At 37.5% G+C, this 15,214-nt stretch overlaps 1 protein-coding gene across 1 annotated transcript in view; it reads left to right on the top strand.

The window, feature by feature from the left end:
• Positions 1-15,214, top strand: part of SLC22A16 (solute carrier family 22 member 16) — a 63,915-nt gene that overhangs the window by 23,700 nt on the left and 25,001 nt on the right. The window contains exons 2-3 of the mRNA XM_056818670.1: positions 8,990-9,466; positions 13,339-13,456. Coding sequence (XP_056674648.1) covers positions 8,990-9,466; positions 13,339-13,456 — 595 coding nt within the window. The remainder of the gene's footprint in view (positions 1-8,989; positions 9,467-13,338; positions 13,457-15,214) is intronic.

Raw genomic sequence — 15,214 nt, 5'->3', positions numbered from 1 at the left:
ATCTCCTTAGTATACGTATACATATACCATTTATTAGGCTTCTCCATATGCCAGGAACCATGTAGGCATTTTACAAATATTATCTTATTTGATTCTCACAACCCTGGAAGGGAAGTGTTATTATTAATTGCAGCAAAACTACTTCCTAAAGAATTTGGAGCTACATGCAGGTATACCTCATTTTGTTTGCTTCACTTTATTGTGCTTTGCAGATACTTTATTTTTTTTTAACTTTTGACCAATTTGTGGGAACCCTGCATTTAAGCAAGGCTATTGGCACCATTTCCCCAACATCGTGTGCCCACACTATGTCTCTGTATCACATTTTGGTAATTCTTGCAATATTTGAAACGTTTTCATTATGATTATATGTTACATTGATTTGTAGCGAGTTACTATTGTGAATGTTTTGGAGTGCCATGACCCCCTTACATTTAAGACAGGGAACTTAATTGATAAGTGTTGTATGTAGCCTGACTGTTCCGTCCATTGGCTAGTCCTCCATCCCTCTCCCTCTCTTCAGGTCTCCCTATTTCCTGAGACAGAACAATATTGAAACCAGGCCAAAGAGTAATCCTACAATGTTTTCTAAGTGTTCAAATGAAAGGAAGAGTCAATTGATGCACCAAACTTCATTGCTGTCTTACTTTAAGAAATTGCCACAGCCACCCCAACCTTCAGCAATGATCACTGATCAATCAGCAGCCCTTGACACTAAGGCAAGATCCTCTTCTAGCAGAAAGATGATGGTTAGCAATTTTTATTTTAGCAATAAAGTAGTCTTAAATGAAGGTATGTACATTTTTTAGACATAACAATTTCAGACTTAATAGACTATATTATAGTGTGAACATAACTTTTATATTCACTGGGAAATAAAAAATTAATGTGACTTGCTTTATTGCAATATTCACTTTATTGTAGTGGTCTGGAACTGAACCCACAATATCTCCAAGGCATGGGTGGGTATAATTCCTATCGAGTGTCTTTGAGTTGAAAAATTAGACAAATGAAAGCCAGAGAGAAAAAGGGATGAGAATATGTTCAAAGGAACAATTCACTGAATTAACAGAAGTGCATTTTGGTCTTGAAATCTTAATCTTAACAGGAAGAAACCATCTTCCCCAAAGATCACAGCAGTTACCAGCCTCAGTGTTGCATCAGCTTGAGTAAATTCTTTTCTTTGTTGTTTTCATTGGCCAGCCTTTCTACTTAAACCCATTATTTTCCCTGCTGAACTTGAAAAATGCATAAAGGAAATAATAGCTTTCCTTTGGAGTCATCCTGAATTTAGTGGGAAACTGGAACGTCATAGTCATAATTTCCATCCTGTACAAATGCTTGTGGTCTAAGGGAAGAGGATGATTTTATTAACTTTGAGAATTGGATACAAAATCAAAGAGGAAAAAGGCCTTAGCTTAATTTTAGAATAAATTGTATATTTTTTCAACTCATTCTAATATTTTGCTTCTTATAGCACGATGTGAAGCCTAGGAAAATATGCTCTTTCATTGCCTTTTGTCTTTTCTAAACTTATAGAATCTCATGGTTAAAAGTGACATTAGATGTCATCTGGACTATCTTGAATCTGAGTAAGAATATCCTTTACTGCCTCCCTGACCAGTGGACATACAACCTCTTCTGGAAGACTCTTATTGATGAAGGGTTCACTACCTACAAAAGGAAGCCTGTTCTACTTTTGAATTGCTTCTTTGGTTAGAATGTTTTTCTTTGTAGTGAATCAAAATGGATATTTTTGCAACTTCTTGCCATCCCTTCTTCCTGTGCCTTTGGTGCCAGCCCCCCACACCCCCATTTGATCCCTTTAAGACTTGAAGATGGCTATTGTCCATTTCCATGCCTACCCCATACTCAGCAAACCTTGGGGAAGTAGTAAAGTATGCTGGAATGAATGCTGCTTTTGGAGTCACCTGGGAACTGAGTTCAAGTGGCAAGACATTTAACCTAAGGAAATTAGATTTGATGGCCTCTAGGGTCCCTTCTGGCACTAAGTATATGATTTTGTAAATTTGTTGTTTGTTCCCATCCTACCTCAGAAGCTAGCTGCTGGATCCTGAGGAAAATCACTTTGGTTTTCTCATCTATAAAATGAAACTCATAAAGCACCTTCCTCAGGGATTTTGGGAGGTTCAAATGAGAGAACATATACAGAAGTCCCTCCTCCATCTGTGGTTTCACTTTCTGAGGTTTCAGTAACCTGTAATCATTTCAGGGAAGGAGGGAAGTGGGAATGGGGCTGCTCTAGGTGAGAAAGAGGGCTGGCACATAGTTCAGGGACGTTGTTAGATTTAAAATAAGTTTGGGGTTTAAATTGTTGTAGATAAGAGAGTGGGAGCCATAAACTGTGATAATTAAAATGTTTGGGAGCAAGGGAAATATATAACAATTATGACCGCTGAAATATGTTTTCTACTGTGTCTTGGTTTTATATAAATATAAGATGGTCGCCAGGGAATATATTCCCAATTTATGAATATGCCCAAGCCAACTGGGTTTTATAGAGAAATTTAATTTATAATACACTGATTAATTAATAGAAAAAGAGAGAAAGTAAGAAAGGAATAAGAATGCAGGGTCTCAAGCCAGTAAGGCCTAGACCTCAGTCCTAAGAGATAAACAGTCAGTTGGTTTTATCACTCACCCAAGATCTCTCTAGGTAAGGCTTCTCATGCCAACCTCAGGCTCCACCTTCAAGAGAGCCTCCTTTCAAGAAATGTTTCCAGAGAATTCTCCTCCTGACTCCTCCTGAGTTCTCCTTCCACAGCCTCCTTCAAGACCTCTCCAGGAGCTCTCCCTCCAGGACCTCTCTCCTCTCAGACTTCCTCCTGAGTTCTCCTTCCACAGCCTCCTTCAAGACCTCTCTCCTCTCAGACCTCCTTCAGAGCATCAACCTCCTCCCTTTCAGCCAACAATCTAAGTTCCCTCCCCTCAGTTCTCACATCTACCAATCACTGTCGATGTCTCCCCTGTGCCAATGGTGGCTCTAGCTTAACCCAGGACCGCCTAGAGGTCTGCCCCCCTTTGCGCATGTCTGTTGAAGGTCATATTCTCAAATAATTAAATCTTGATCTTTGCTGCAGTCCTTCCTAAATCCTGTTACTCTGAGTAGGGTGGAGATTGTAGTTTCCAAGACCTGGTTCTGTCATTCCAAGTATCTCTATTGTATCAATTCTAAAATCAATCATGACGCAAAGAACTTCCTGTTCTATGCTTAAGCATAGGTCAAAGCCCTTTCCATTGTTTAGCAAAAGGTTTCTGTCCTAAAGTAGTCTTAAGTAGGGAGGAGAAGGATCCTTCCATGCCAAGGAGTTTCATATTCCAATAGAGTTCTTACTATCAGTAGGAGATTTTTTCAAGTATGAAATTTCCCAATGGGGAAATTTCCAACATTCATAAGTCTAAGAAATTTTAAGGTTTACAACATGGAAGCCCAGACTCAAGCCTGGATAGATGGAAGAGAGACATTCATGGGGGCAGGTAGGCAGAGGGGGCAAAGGTATCTCCTCTTTGCACTGGAGTTCTACCAGTGGCAGTGGTCTACTTGGGTCTCTGTGAGTTAGTTCTGCTTTCCCATGGATGATTCTTTTTTGGGGGTTGGTGATAGATGGGAGGCTGTGGAGTGCCAAGCTCAGGGGCAGGAGCACAGAGAAAGCACAGAACTCTATGGTAAAGCTAAAATAAGTGTTAAAAATTCCAGTTTTAGCCATCTCCTGAGGTCTTGGAATGTATGCTCTGTGGATAAGGATGGGGGTGTCTATTCTACAGTACTATATAATAATATATTTTATTATTATGGGCAGCTAGTAGAGAGAGCAATGGGCCTGGAGTCAGGATGATCTAAGTTCAAATCCAGCTTCAGACCCTAACTTGCTATGTGATGCTGGGCAAGTCACTTATCCTTGTTTGCCTCAGTTCCCTTATCTGTCAAATGAGTTAGAGAAGGAAATAGCAAATCTTTCTAGTGTTTTTGCCAACCAAACCCCAAATGAGGACATGAAGAGTTGCACATGACTGAAACAATTCAACAACAATAAAAATTTTATAGCTATTTATATATATTATATTATATATACATATATTTGTATATAAAAATTTATAGCTATTTAATGTTGGTAATGCTTACTGTATGTTAAATTTAACAATTAAACTTTATTACATGTATGTACATATTAGAAAATCATGTTATAAGTGGAGCCATCAGGTATTTATATATCTATGATTTCTTCTCTCCCTGGTAAGTCTTGGAATGTATCGCTTGTAGATTTGGGGCTCTACTGTATGGTGTATTGTATACCAATGCTTTCATTATCATCATCACCCTGAGGTAAAAATCCAGAATTTCTTTTCCTTTTTCTCTTTAACTAGAACTTCACCAAGGTTTTTAACTCTGAGGCGTAGGTGTTTTTAACATCATATTAAGAAAGTACTAAAGAAATTTTTCAAGACATTTATAAAAAGCTATTGAAGCCTATCCCCTCTGGCAAGGGAGCCTTAAAAAAACAAAATTATGGTACACAAAATATCCCAAATTTCTTTTCTTTTCTTCTTTCGTTTCTTTTCTTTTTTAAAATCCTTACTTTCCATCTACCTATTGATTCCAAGGCAAAAGAGGGGTGAGTGCTAGACAGTTGGGGTTAAGGGACTTGTCCAGGGTCACAGAGCAGAAGTATCTGAGGCCAAATTTGAACCCAGGATTTGATCTGTACGCCTTGCTGTCTATCCACCTTGCCGCCTAGTTGCCTGCAAATTCCAGTTTCTTAATCAGATCCTTGCATGGCATGATTTCTGGTAGCTTCATTTTCCTTTGGCTAGACTGATGCTTTTGGAGGCCCTCCCTAAAATGTGGCCAGAATTAATACTTCAGTTTTAAAATCTCAAGATCAGAGATCACCATCTTCCTCATTTTAGATTGTGTTAATGATTATTTTACATTACAGTAGCTTTTTTTCATTGCTATATTCAGATTGTTGATTCATATAGCTCTTTCTTTTGTATGCCTAACCCCTCTATAGAATATTTATTAAAAATGTTGTACCCAAAGAGATAATAAAAAGGGTTGTACAAAAATATTCATAACCACACTCTTGGTGATGGCAAAAAATTGGAAAATGAGCATTTGTCCCTTGACTGGGGGATGGCTGAACAAATTGGGGTATCTGATAGTGATGGAATACTATTGTGCTGTAAGGAGTGATGAACTGCTTGATTTCTATGAAAAATGGAAAGACCTCCATGAACTGATGCAGAGTGAAATGAGCAGAACCAGGAGAACATTGTACATAGTGACTGCAATATTGTGGAACAATTGAACATAATAGACTTCACTACTAGCAGCAATGCAATGATCTAGGATAATCCTGAGGGACTTATGAGAAAACACTATCCACATCTAGAGAAAGAACTGTGGAAGTAGAAACACAGAAGAAAAACATATGACTTATCACTTGTTTATATGGGTAGCTTTGGTTTCAGAAGATTGTTCTATTGAAAAAATGAGTAATATGGAAATAGATATCAAGTGATAACATTTGTATAACTCAATGGAATTGCTTGTTGACTCCAGGAGGTGGGAGGGAAGAGGAGAGGGAAAGAAAATGTATCATCTAAACAAGGAAAAATATTTTTAAAAAAATCCTAAAATAATGGAAAAAAATTTTGTAGACCTTCCCAGATTTCTTTTACCATCTCATTTACCACTCAGACTATGCTGTTTGTTGTTCAGTCATTTCAGTCATGTCTGACTCTTCATGACCCTATTTGGAATTTTCTTGGCAAAGATACTGGAGTAGTTTTCTAGCTCATTTTACAGATGAGGAAACTGAGGCAGAGTTGCATAATTGCCCAGTTAGTAAGTACCTAAGGCCAGATTTGAATTCAGGTCTTTTTTGACCCCAAGTTGGACATTCTATCCATTGTACCACCTAGCTGCCCTTCTACATAATCTCTTATTCCAAATCTTTTTAAAAAATAACTTTCCTAATATTAATAGATTTTTTAAAGGCATTAATAAAGAGACAAGAAAGAGACTGCTCATGAAGTCACAGATTTAGAGCTATGAAGGAACCTTAGTTCTAATACAAACTGATAATTCTACATATTAGGAAACTGAGGCCTAGAGAGGTTGAGTGAGTTTCTGGGCTTTGAACTCAGGTCTTCTGACTTCAATTACAGTATTTTCTCCCCATGTACCCTCTTACCTCTTAGCTCTTCTGTTTTAGTTATATTTTCTTAGTACTTTGGTCTGGTATCTCCAGAAACTTAGGACAACATTTAACTGAATATTTTTAGAGAAACCACAAACTATTCAAGATATAATAATTTTCTATGCTTTAGAGATGTTTTAAACCCATGAACTCCTCCCTCTCTCTTTCTTTTCTTCTTTCCCTCTCTCCCTTCCTCCTTCCTCTCTCTGTCTCTGTGTCTCTACACATACACACACGTATATACACACACACACACACAACCATTCATTGAAGGTCAGTTGAAGAATAGAATGAAATTAAAAGGAGTCAAGACAACCCATCATCCAGTTGTTTTGTTTCCATTACTTCAAATAACTGATTTAATTTATTTTTCACTGAATTGGTAAATTATATTTGTGCTGTATGGATATAGCCTCAATATCAGTTTAGAGAAGTAAAATACAAGGTAGAGAGAAAATACTGGACTTGGAGTGAGGAGAAATAGCATCCAGACTTGGTTCTGGCATTTATTTCTTGAATGACCTTGGGCAAATTATTTTTTCTCTCATGATCTCAGTTACTTCACCTGTAAAATGAAGAGAGATGGACTTGTTTGCCCTAAGATTAAAGAGCGAGCAAGCATATTTCCCCGTTGACTCATAAATCTGCCCCATAAAGGAGCAAAGAAGTTGAAATTATAGAGGGCTATCATTTTGGGAAATTTCTCAAGAGGTTTATGTGATTTAAAAAAGGTTTAGTATAGAGGCATTAGACTGGACAACAGAAATGATAATAACTCTCTACTTGACACTGCTGAGACTGAACAAGTATCATTCTTTTTAATTCTTTTTAGTTTTATCCAGGAAACAGGTTAGCTTATGGAAAATGAGTTCATGAAAGAAATATAGAAATAATGTGTAACATACTTTTGATTTACATATAGTATCTTTCAGAGCTGTAACTAGAGCAGGGTAATCAGAGCTCTTCTCCAGGATATTAATATAAAGAGAAAATATAAATTTAAAATAATGATTTTAAAAGAGTATACAATTTAAATTTTTGGTAAATTTAGGTAAAAAAACAAAGCAACCCTTCATTGGTGTTCTTTTGAAAAGCACTGCGGTCCTTTCCCAGAAACTCCTACAATTCTCCCTGCCCTCAAAAGAACCTTCTGTTATGACAAGGAAATACAAGCAAGCCATCAAATTGGCCATATCTGAAAATGTCTGCTTTATTTAGGAGGAGTTCTGTATCATCAATCCTCTAAACTCATAATTAGTCACTGTGATAAAAATTTGTCTTTCAATTTTTAAAAAAATATAACATAATTGTGATCATTATATAGATTGTTTTTCTGGTTCTGTTTACTTTGCTCTGCATCACTTCAAAAAAATCTTTCCATATTTCTCCAAAATCTCTGATTTCAAATTTTTTTCCCAGAGTTTTTGCACTAATTCTCAACTCTACTGACAGCATCTAATGTACTAGTTTTCCCCTAACAATTGCAACACTGACTGACCATTTTTATCTTTTGTCAGCCTAAGGATGTAAAGTTATTTTAAATTTCTTTTATTACTGATTTGGAGATTCAATTAAAAGAAAAAAAAAACTTGCCTTTCATTTTAGATTCAATGCTGTGTATCAGTTCTAAGTCAGAAGAGCAGGAAGGGATAGGCAATAGGAATTAATGTAACTTGCCCAGGGTCACACAGCTAAGGACGTGTCTGAGGCCAGATTAGAACCCATCTTTGGGCCTGGCTCCCAATCCACTGAGCATCTTGTTGACCCTTAGATTCAATTTTATGCTGTTGATGGTTTGCTTAAAAAAACAAAACAAAACTGTTATATCCCTTGAAGACCATTTAATCTATTGTGGAGTAGCTTTTGTTCTCAGATTGTGAATATATGGCAACATTTCTGATATCTGAATTTTGATATCTGAAATATATATTTGATGCAAAGATTTTTTCTCAATTAACCATTTCTTTTCTTATTATAGCTTTACTCATTTTACACAAAAGCTTTCAAAATGATTTGAATAATTCAAAAATAACTTTAATGGTTATAAATATAATTTTATTACTTTTCTATTTTGACTGAATATGCATTCTGGATCCCCTCCTCCCATATGGAAATATCCTGGGGTTCTTGCCTCCCACTGAACTGAATTTGTCTTGATTCCTTCTATTTTCACATCATGCATTATAAAGTTGATAGGATGACATTTTCTTTGTTCTACTTGCCCTAGTTGCCAAAACCGCTAGCTATATTCTTGTACCTTAGCTCAAAGACATCAAAGCATCATTATTTCTTTCTTAGGATGTAGATGAATTTGGTACACACCCACTAAATTATTTTCATCATCATTATCACTATTGTATTGACTACAGAGGAAATGATTTATAATGTTGGTTTGTTTTTGGATATATAATTCATATAGAATCATACTTTTAGAGTTTCAAAGAACTTTGAGACTGTCTTCCTTTTAGGCTCTCTTTTTTGTACCCAGGAAATGATAGCTAAGTCAGTGGTTCAAATCTTGTCTTCCTTGAGCCAAGGAAGACTTGAGGATGGTTAAAAACAAATTGTTAATTATCAAGCATTTATTCTCTTTCTTTCTCTCTTTTGACCCCCAATTTTTTAAAAAAGGGAAAAATCCCTTAAATAAATATTCATAGTCAAGTGAAGCAAATTCTCTCATTGACTGTGACCGAAAATATACATATAATTTTTTTATGTTTCAATGGGAAGTTCTGGTATAGTAACACTCTTTTCTTCTCTTGCAGATTCCAGGCATTTGTTTACTTTGCATCAGTCTTCCAAACCATCTCTTGTGGCATCCATTACTTGGCTTCTGTGTTCATGGCTGTTACACCCAAGTTTTCCTGTGGGGTTCTCGGGAACATAAGTCAGATCCTTGTGTCTAATTCATCTAGCCTGAAGATAGAGGATGCCTGGGCACTGTTCACGCCAGACAAAGAGGATTACATGGTGGTGCAGCTACACAATGGAGATGTTTGGGAACTTGCTCAGTGTAGCAGATCCAAAAGAGAGAACCCTTTTTTTGAATACCAATACTATGGCAACAAATCTGACTTTCCCTGCACTGATGGCTACTTTTATGACCACACCAAGTGGAAGAGCACTGTGGTAACTGAGTGGGATTTGGTCTGTCACCGGGAATGGTTTGCAAAATCAATCCAGCCTACTTTCATGCTTGGAGTCCTTCTGGGAGCAGTAATTTTTGGTGATCTTTCTGATAGGTAAAATATAGTTGTCACACCTTTGGAATATAGTATTTGTATGACCTTTTAGATCCCTTTTAAAAAAATCTTTATTTTTTAAAACCTTTATTTATTTATTTATTTATTTATTTATTTATTTATTTATTTATTTATTTATTTATTTATTTATTTATTTGGTCTTAGTATCAATTCTAAAATAGAAGAATGACAAAGGCTAGGTGATTGGGTTAAGCAACTTGTCCAGGATCATACTGCTAGGAAGTATCTAAGGCCATATTTGAACCCATGTCTAGGCACGCTATCCATTGTGCAATCTAGTTACCATTTCAAGTATTTTTCTAGCAATTTTTTCACCCCTTGTCACCCCAATTTGTCTACTAGGAGGTATGAGTTAGCATTATTTAAACTTTTTATACTGCTAAAATAGTCATTGGTGCATTTCCTGGTCCATCTTCCTTGATGTCTTTATCATAAGGGACCTAAGAAGAATGGTGTTAAATATGAAATCTTTACTAATTTTAATACTTTTTACTTTAATACCTCCATGGATTTGTCATTTCATCCATAGGGGTTCTCTGCCCAAGGATACATACTTTCTTAGTCTAAGTGACACTTTTAATGCTCATTGACAATCCTGGATTCTTAGTGCAGATAGATAGATATTCAATGACATTTCTCTGAGTCACATAGTGATTAAGTGTCTCAGGCCTGATTTGAACTTAGATCTTCATGATTCCAGTTATAGTGATCCATCCTCTGTGCCACTTGGGATAAGAAAGTATATACCCTTGTACAGAGAACTTACATTGATGAAATGACAAATCCATGGAAGTATTAAAGTAAAAACTATTTAAAAAATGTAGGATAAGGGAGCAGCTGGGTGGCTCAGTGGATTGAGAGCCAGGCCTAGAGATGGGAGGTCCTGGGTTCAAATTTAGACTCAGATACTTGCTAATTGTGTGACCCTGGGTAAATCACTTAACCCCCATTGCCTAGCCTTTACAATTCTTCTGCCCTGGAACCAATACATAGTATTGATTCTAAGACAGAAGGAAAGGGTTAAAAAAAGGTAGCATAGCTTATTGATATAAAAGGTCTCCAAAGGGACTTTGTCTATTAGTTTTTTAAAAAAGCATTTATTAAGTTCCTACTGCATGCTAAGCAGTGTGCTAGGCACTGGGAATGCCGGAACAAAACAATCCCTTTCCTTTGTGACCTTACATTCTAATACAGGAGACCATGTAAATAATGAGATATGTACAGAGTAGATTGAATGCAATTTCTCAGGGGAAGACTCTAGCAGCTCCACGGATGGAGAAGGTGAGATTTGAACTGATTTTTGAAGAAAGCCACAAAAGCTCAGATGCAGAGATGAAAGGGGGAACATTCTAGATATGGAGGAATGCCAGTGCCATCATATGGAAATCAAGGATGAGTATGGTGTACAAGAAACAGAAGTAGATTAGTATATTTAGATTATAAAGTATGTAGATGGAAGTAAAGTATAAGGAGACCAGAAAGATAGGAAAGTTAAGAAAAGCTTTCAATGTCAAACAGTGGACTTTTACCCTGAAGGTAATAGTGAGACATTGGAGGTTATTGAGTGGGGGGTGGTCCAGTGTGGAGGAAGGTATCATGGTCATCCTTAAAATTGAGAAAAACTACTTTGGAAGCCCAGTAGAGGATGGCTTGGAGTTCATTCTTGAAAGTTGAGGCAGGGAGACCAATTAGAAGGTTTATGCAGTAATCCAGGTGTGAGGTGATGATAGGGACCTAAACTAGGATTGTATTTGTATTTGAGGAGAGGTGATATTCATGAGAAACGTCATGAAAAGAAAGATGGTAGATTCTGACTGTGGATTCAATATGTGGACTGAGTGAAGATGAAGAATTGAAGTTGACAGTATCATCTGGGAAGGTCACGAAAAACTTTATATAGAAAATGGCACTTGAATTGAATTTTGAAGGAAACTAGAGATTCATCTAGATGGTGGAGTGGTTAGAGTATTGGAGGCCTGAAGTCAGGAAGACTCATCTCCCTGAATTCAAATATGGCCCCAGATAGTTAACTAGCTGTGTGACCCTGGACAAGTCACTTAATTTTGTTTGCCTCAGTTTCCTCATCTGTAAAATGGGCTAGAGAAGAAAATGGTAAACCACTCCACTATCTTTGCCAAGAAAATCCCAGATGGGGTCTTGAAGATGTGGACCTGACTGAACAAGAACAAAAGGAATCTGAGACATGAAGGTTAAGAGACAATTAAATTACATGCTTGGGTAATAGCCAGTGCAGAGACACAAAGATGGTGGATAGAGTGCCCTGTTTAAGGAATAGGAAAAAGACCAGTTTGGGTGACTGGAGAGTATATGAAGAAGAGGACTGATTCAGGATGGAAGGGCCAGAGTATGGGGGTTTTTACATGCCAAGCAGATAATTTTGTATTTGATTCTAGAGCCAATAGGGAATCACTGGAGTTTACTGATCAGGGAAGTGACATAATGATGATGATGATGATAGTTAACATGCTTTTCCCTACATACAACAACTTGGAGAAGAAGGGAGTATTATTATCCCATTTTACAGATGAGAAACTGTAGTTGAGAAAGATTAAAAGACTTGCTCAGAGTTACACACAGCAAGGAAGTGTCTAAGCAGTATTTAAATCCAGGTTTTCCTGATTCCACATCCAATCCTGTACCCATGATGTAATGTTACCTCTATGGCCAATGATTTGGGAAAATGACTTTGTCAGCTGTGTGGCCAATGCCTTAGGGAAGATGGAGAATTGAAGGTAAGACATTGATTAGGAAGCGATTGGAAGAGTTGTGATGATAGCTGATGGTGGTGGCCATAAGAATATAGAGAAGGGAACTGAAGTAAGAGGGATGATGGAAATAAAACTGAGCAGGCTGGGCAACTGATTAGATATAGAGTTGTGGAGGAAAGGATGGAGGGAGGGGAAGAGAGAGAGAGATAGAAATAGAGAGTTAGAGACAGAAAGAAAAAGACAGAGATGGAAGGGAGAGAGAGATACAGAGATAAGAGATAAGGAGAAGCAAAGACAGAGAGATGGGAGAAAGGGAGAAAGAGAGAAAAAGAGAAAGACAGAGAGACGGGGAATGGGAGAGAGATAGAAATAGAGAGATAGAGACAGAGAAAGAAAGAGACAGAGATGGAAGGGAGAGAGAGATACAGAGATGAGAGATAAGGAGAAGCAAAGACAGAGAAATGGGAGGAAGGGAGAAAGATAGAGAGAAAGACAGAGAGACGGGGAATGGGAGGGATAGAAATAGAGAGATAGAGACAGAGAAAGAGACAGAGATGGAAGGGAGAGAGAGATACAGAGATGAGTGATAGGGAGAAGAAGCAGAGACAGAGAAATGGGAGGAAGGGAGAGAGCCAGAGAGAAAGACAGAGAGACGGGGAATGGGAGGGATAGAAATAGAGAGATAGAGACAGAGAAAGAGACAGAGATGGAAGGGAGAGAGAGATACAGAGATGAGTGATAGGGAGAAGAAGCAGAGACAGAGAAATGGGAGGAAGGGAGAGAGTCAGAGAGAAAGACAGAGAGACAGGGGGAAGGAAGAGAGAGACAGAGATACAGAGACACATAGGGAGAGATGGAGCAAGGAGGGGGAGAGAGACAGAGACAAAACAGAGACAGAGAGAATGTATTTGTACACTCTATACATTACCTGCTTAGGGCAATGCTTTTTCAGTAACTGGAAGATAAGCCTGTTTTAGAAGCAAAGACATTCCAGCTCTGGCTTGTCAGGGACTTATCACATTTTCCATTGATACATATATGGGCTAATGTCTGTCAAATGGAGTCAGTTGTTCAATCTGGTTGTATACCAACGCTTTCTTTCTTCCATTGTGTAATTCTCAGGTTAGGAAGGCGGTTTGTGATGTGGTTCACAAGCATTGGGCAGTTCTTCCTGGGAGTCGCGGTGGCTTTTACATTTGATTATTATAGTTTCATAGCCGTACGCTTCCTTCTTGCTATGGTGAGTGTCTGGGGGAAACACAGTCCTTCAAATCTGGCACATTTCTCAATTTCAGCTTAGTTGTGTCATCCAATCAGAAAATTGGAACCTGTTTATCGCAAGAAACCTTCTATTGGCTCTTAACCTTCTGCTCTGTTCCTTTTCCTTCAAAGTATCCACTTTACATAGAATAATAAAAGCCAATATTGGTGCAGCACTTCCAAGTTTGCAAAGTGCTCTACTTGAGTAAAATATAATTTCATTTGGTCCTTCACAGAAAGTTTTTGAGATAAATGCTACTATGCCTCCTACTTTATAGATGAGAAAATTGAGGATAAGAAAGAGTAAGTGACTTATCCAGGGTCATAGAATCATCATAGGGGTAGAAAGCACATTTCATTTGGTACATATTAAAGGAATTTTATTGTTTTAAAGTGAATATTTATTGAAAATTCCATCATAAAGAAAATAATTTTTTATTTATAAAAGGAAAGAAATTAAAACAACTAAATTATAAAAAACTCTTACTTTAAAATCTAACTTAAAAAAGAATAAATGAAATTTTGTTTTCAGGGAAAACATTAAGGTATGCTCAGGCATACCTTATATGCATGCTTATACCAGCAAGTAAGTGTCTGAGGCAAAATTTGAACCCAGGTCCTATTGTCTAGCACTCTACCCCTGACACTACTCTTAACTGTCATCTGCCTTTTTTTTTAACCCTCACTTTCTGTTTTAGAATTAATACTACATATTGGATCCAATGTAGAAGAGTGGTAGGGGCTAGGCAATCGTCATCAAGTGACTTGCTCAGGGTCACACAGCTAGGAAGTGTGTGAGGCCAGATTTGAACCCAGGACTCCTATCTCTGGGCCTGGTGCCCTTTATATTGAGCCACCTAGCCATCCCCTCATTTGTCCTTTATAATTTCCTTATACTGTAAAGATTAATACCTTCCTATGTACATCCTCTCAGTAGAAAGTAAGCTCCTTGGACCCGGGGACTATTTTTTTTGTTTCATTTTTTGTCTTCCTATTCCTAGCACCATCACAGTGCTACTACTATACCTATAGTGCTATTTCTATAAATGTTGAATTGAACTGAATTCCATATACTATGTCAAAAATACATACCTGGAAGTTGTCCTATTCTGCAGAAAGTAGGTCAAGAGAAGGCAGTTCCTCTAAAATTACAACTATAGTTGACTTAGTGATGGAGAGATTTGGAAGTGGAGAATTGGGGCAGGAGCCTTCTTTGCCATCAGCATTAACCAAAGGAGTTATGTGACTATTGTGCATCCTTTAGAATTTCCCATAATAGTTTAATGTGAGAAACAAACAAAAAAAATCTCATCTTACATGTGCAAAAGACAGCTTAAGACCCCAGGTCTGAGTACTTTATGGGATGGCAAAAAGAGTGCTGGATTTACAATCAATGGACTTAGATTCAGTTCCTATTTCTACCACCTACTTCCTGTTGTGAGCAAATGACTTAATTTCTCTGGGTCTCACTTTGTTAACTGTAAAATGAAGGGATTGGAAGAGATGGTTTTTTAAAAGTCTGTACCTTCTGCTTTAGAATCGATGCTTACTATCCCAGTTAGTGATGAGGGGATAGCATTCTAAATTCAATTTGTGTTCTGAGTGTCTTCCTTCCTTCCTTCCTTCCTTCCTTCCTTCCTTCCTTCCTTCCTTCCTTCCTTCCTTCCTTCCTTCCTTTTCTTTCTTTCCCCTTACCTTCCATCTTAGACACAATACTGAGCAATGGGGGTTAATGAAT

This window comes from Monodelphis domestica, chromosome 2 (genome assembly GCF_027887165.1).
Source record: "Monodelphis domestica isolate mMonDom1 chromosome 2, mMonDom1.pri, whole genome shotgun sequence".
In the NCBI taxonomy this organism is placed as follows: Eukaryota; Metazoa; Chordata; class Mammalia; order Didelphimorphia; family Didelphidae; genus Monodelphis; species Monodelphis domestica.
This window is presented reverse-complemented; position numbering and strand designations above follow the sequence as displayed.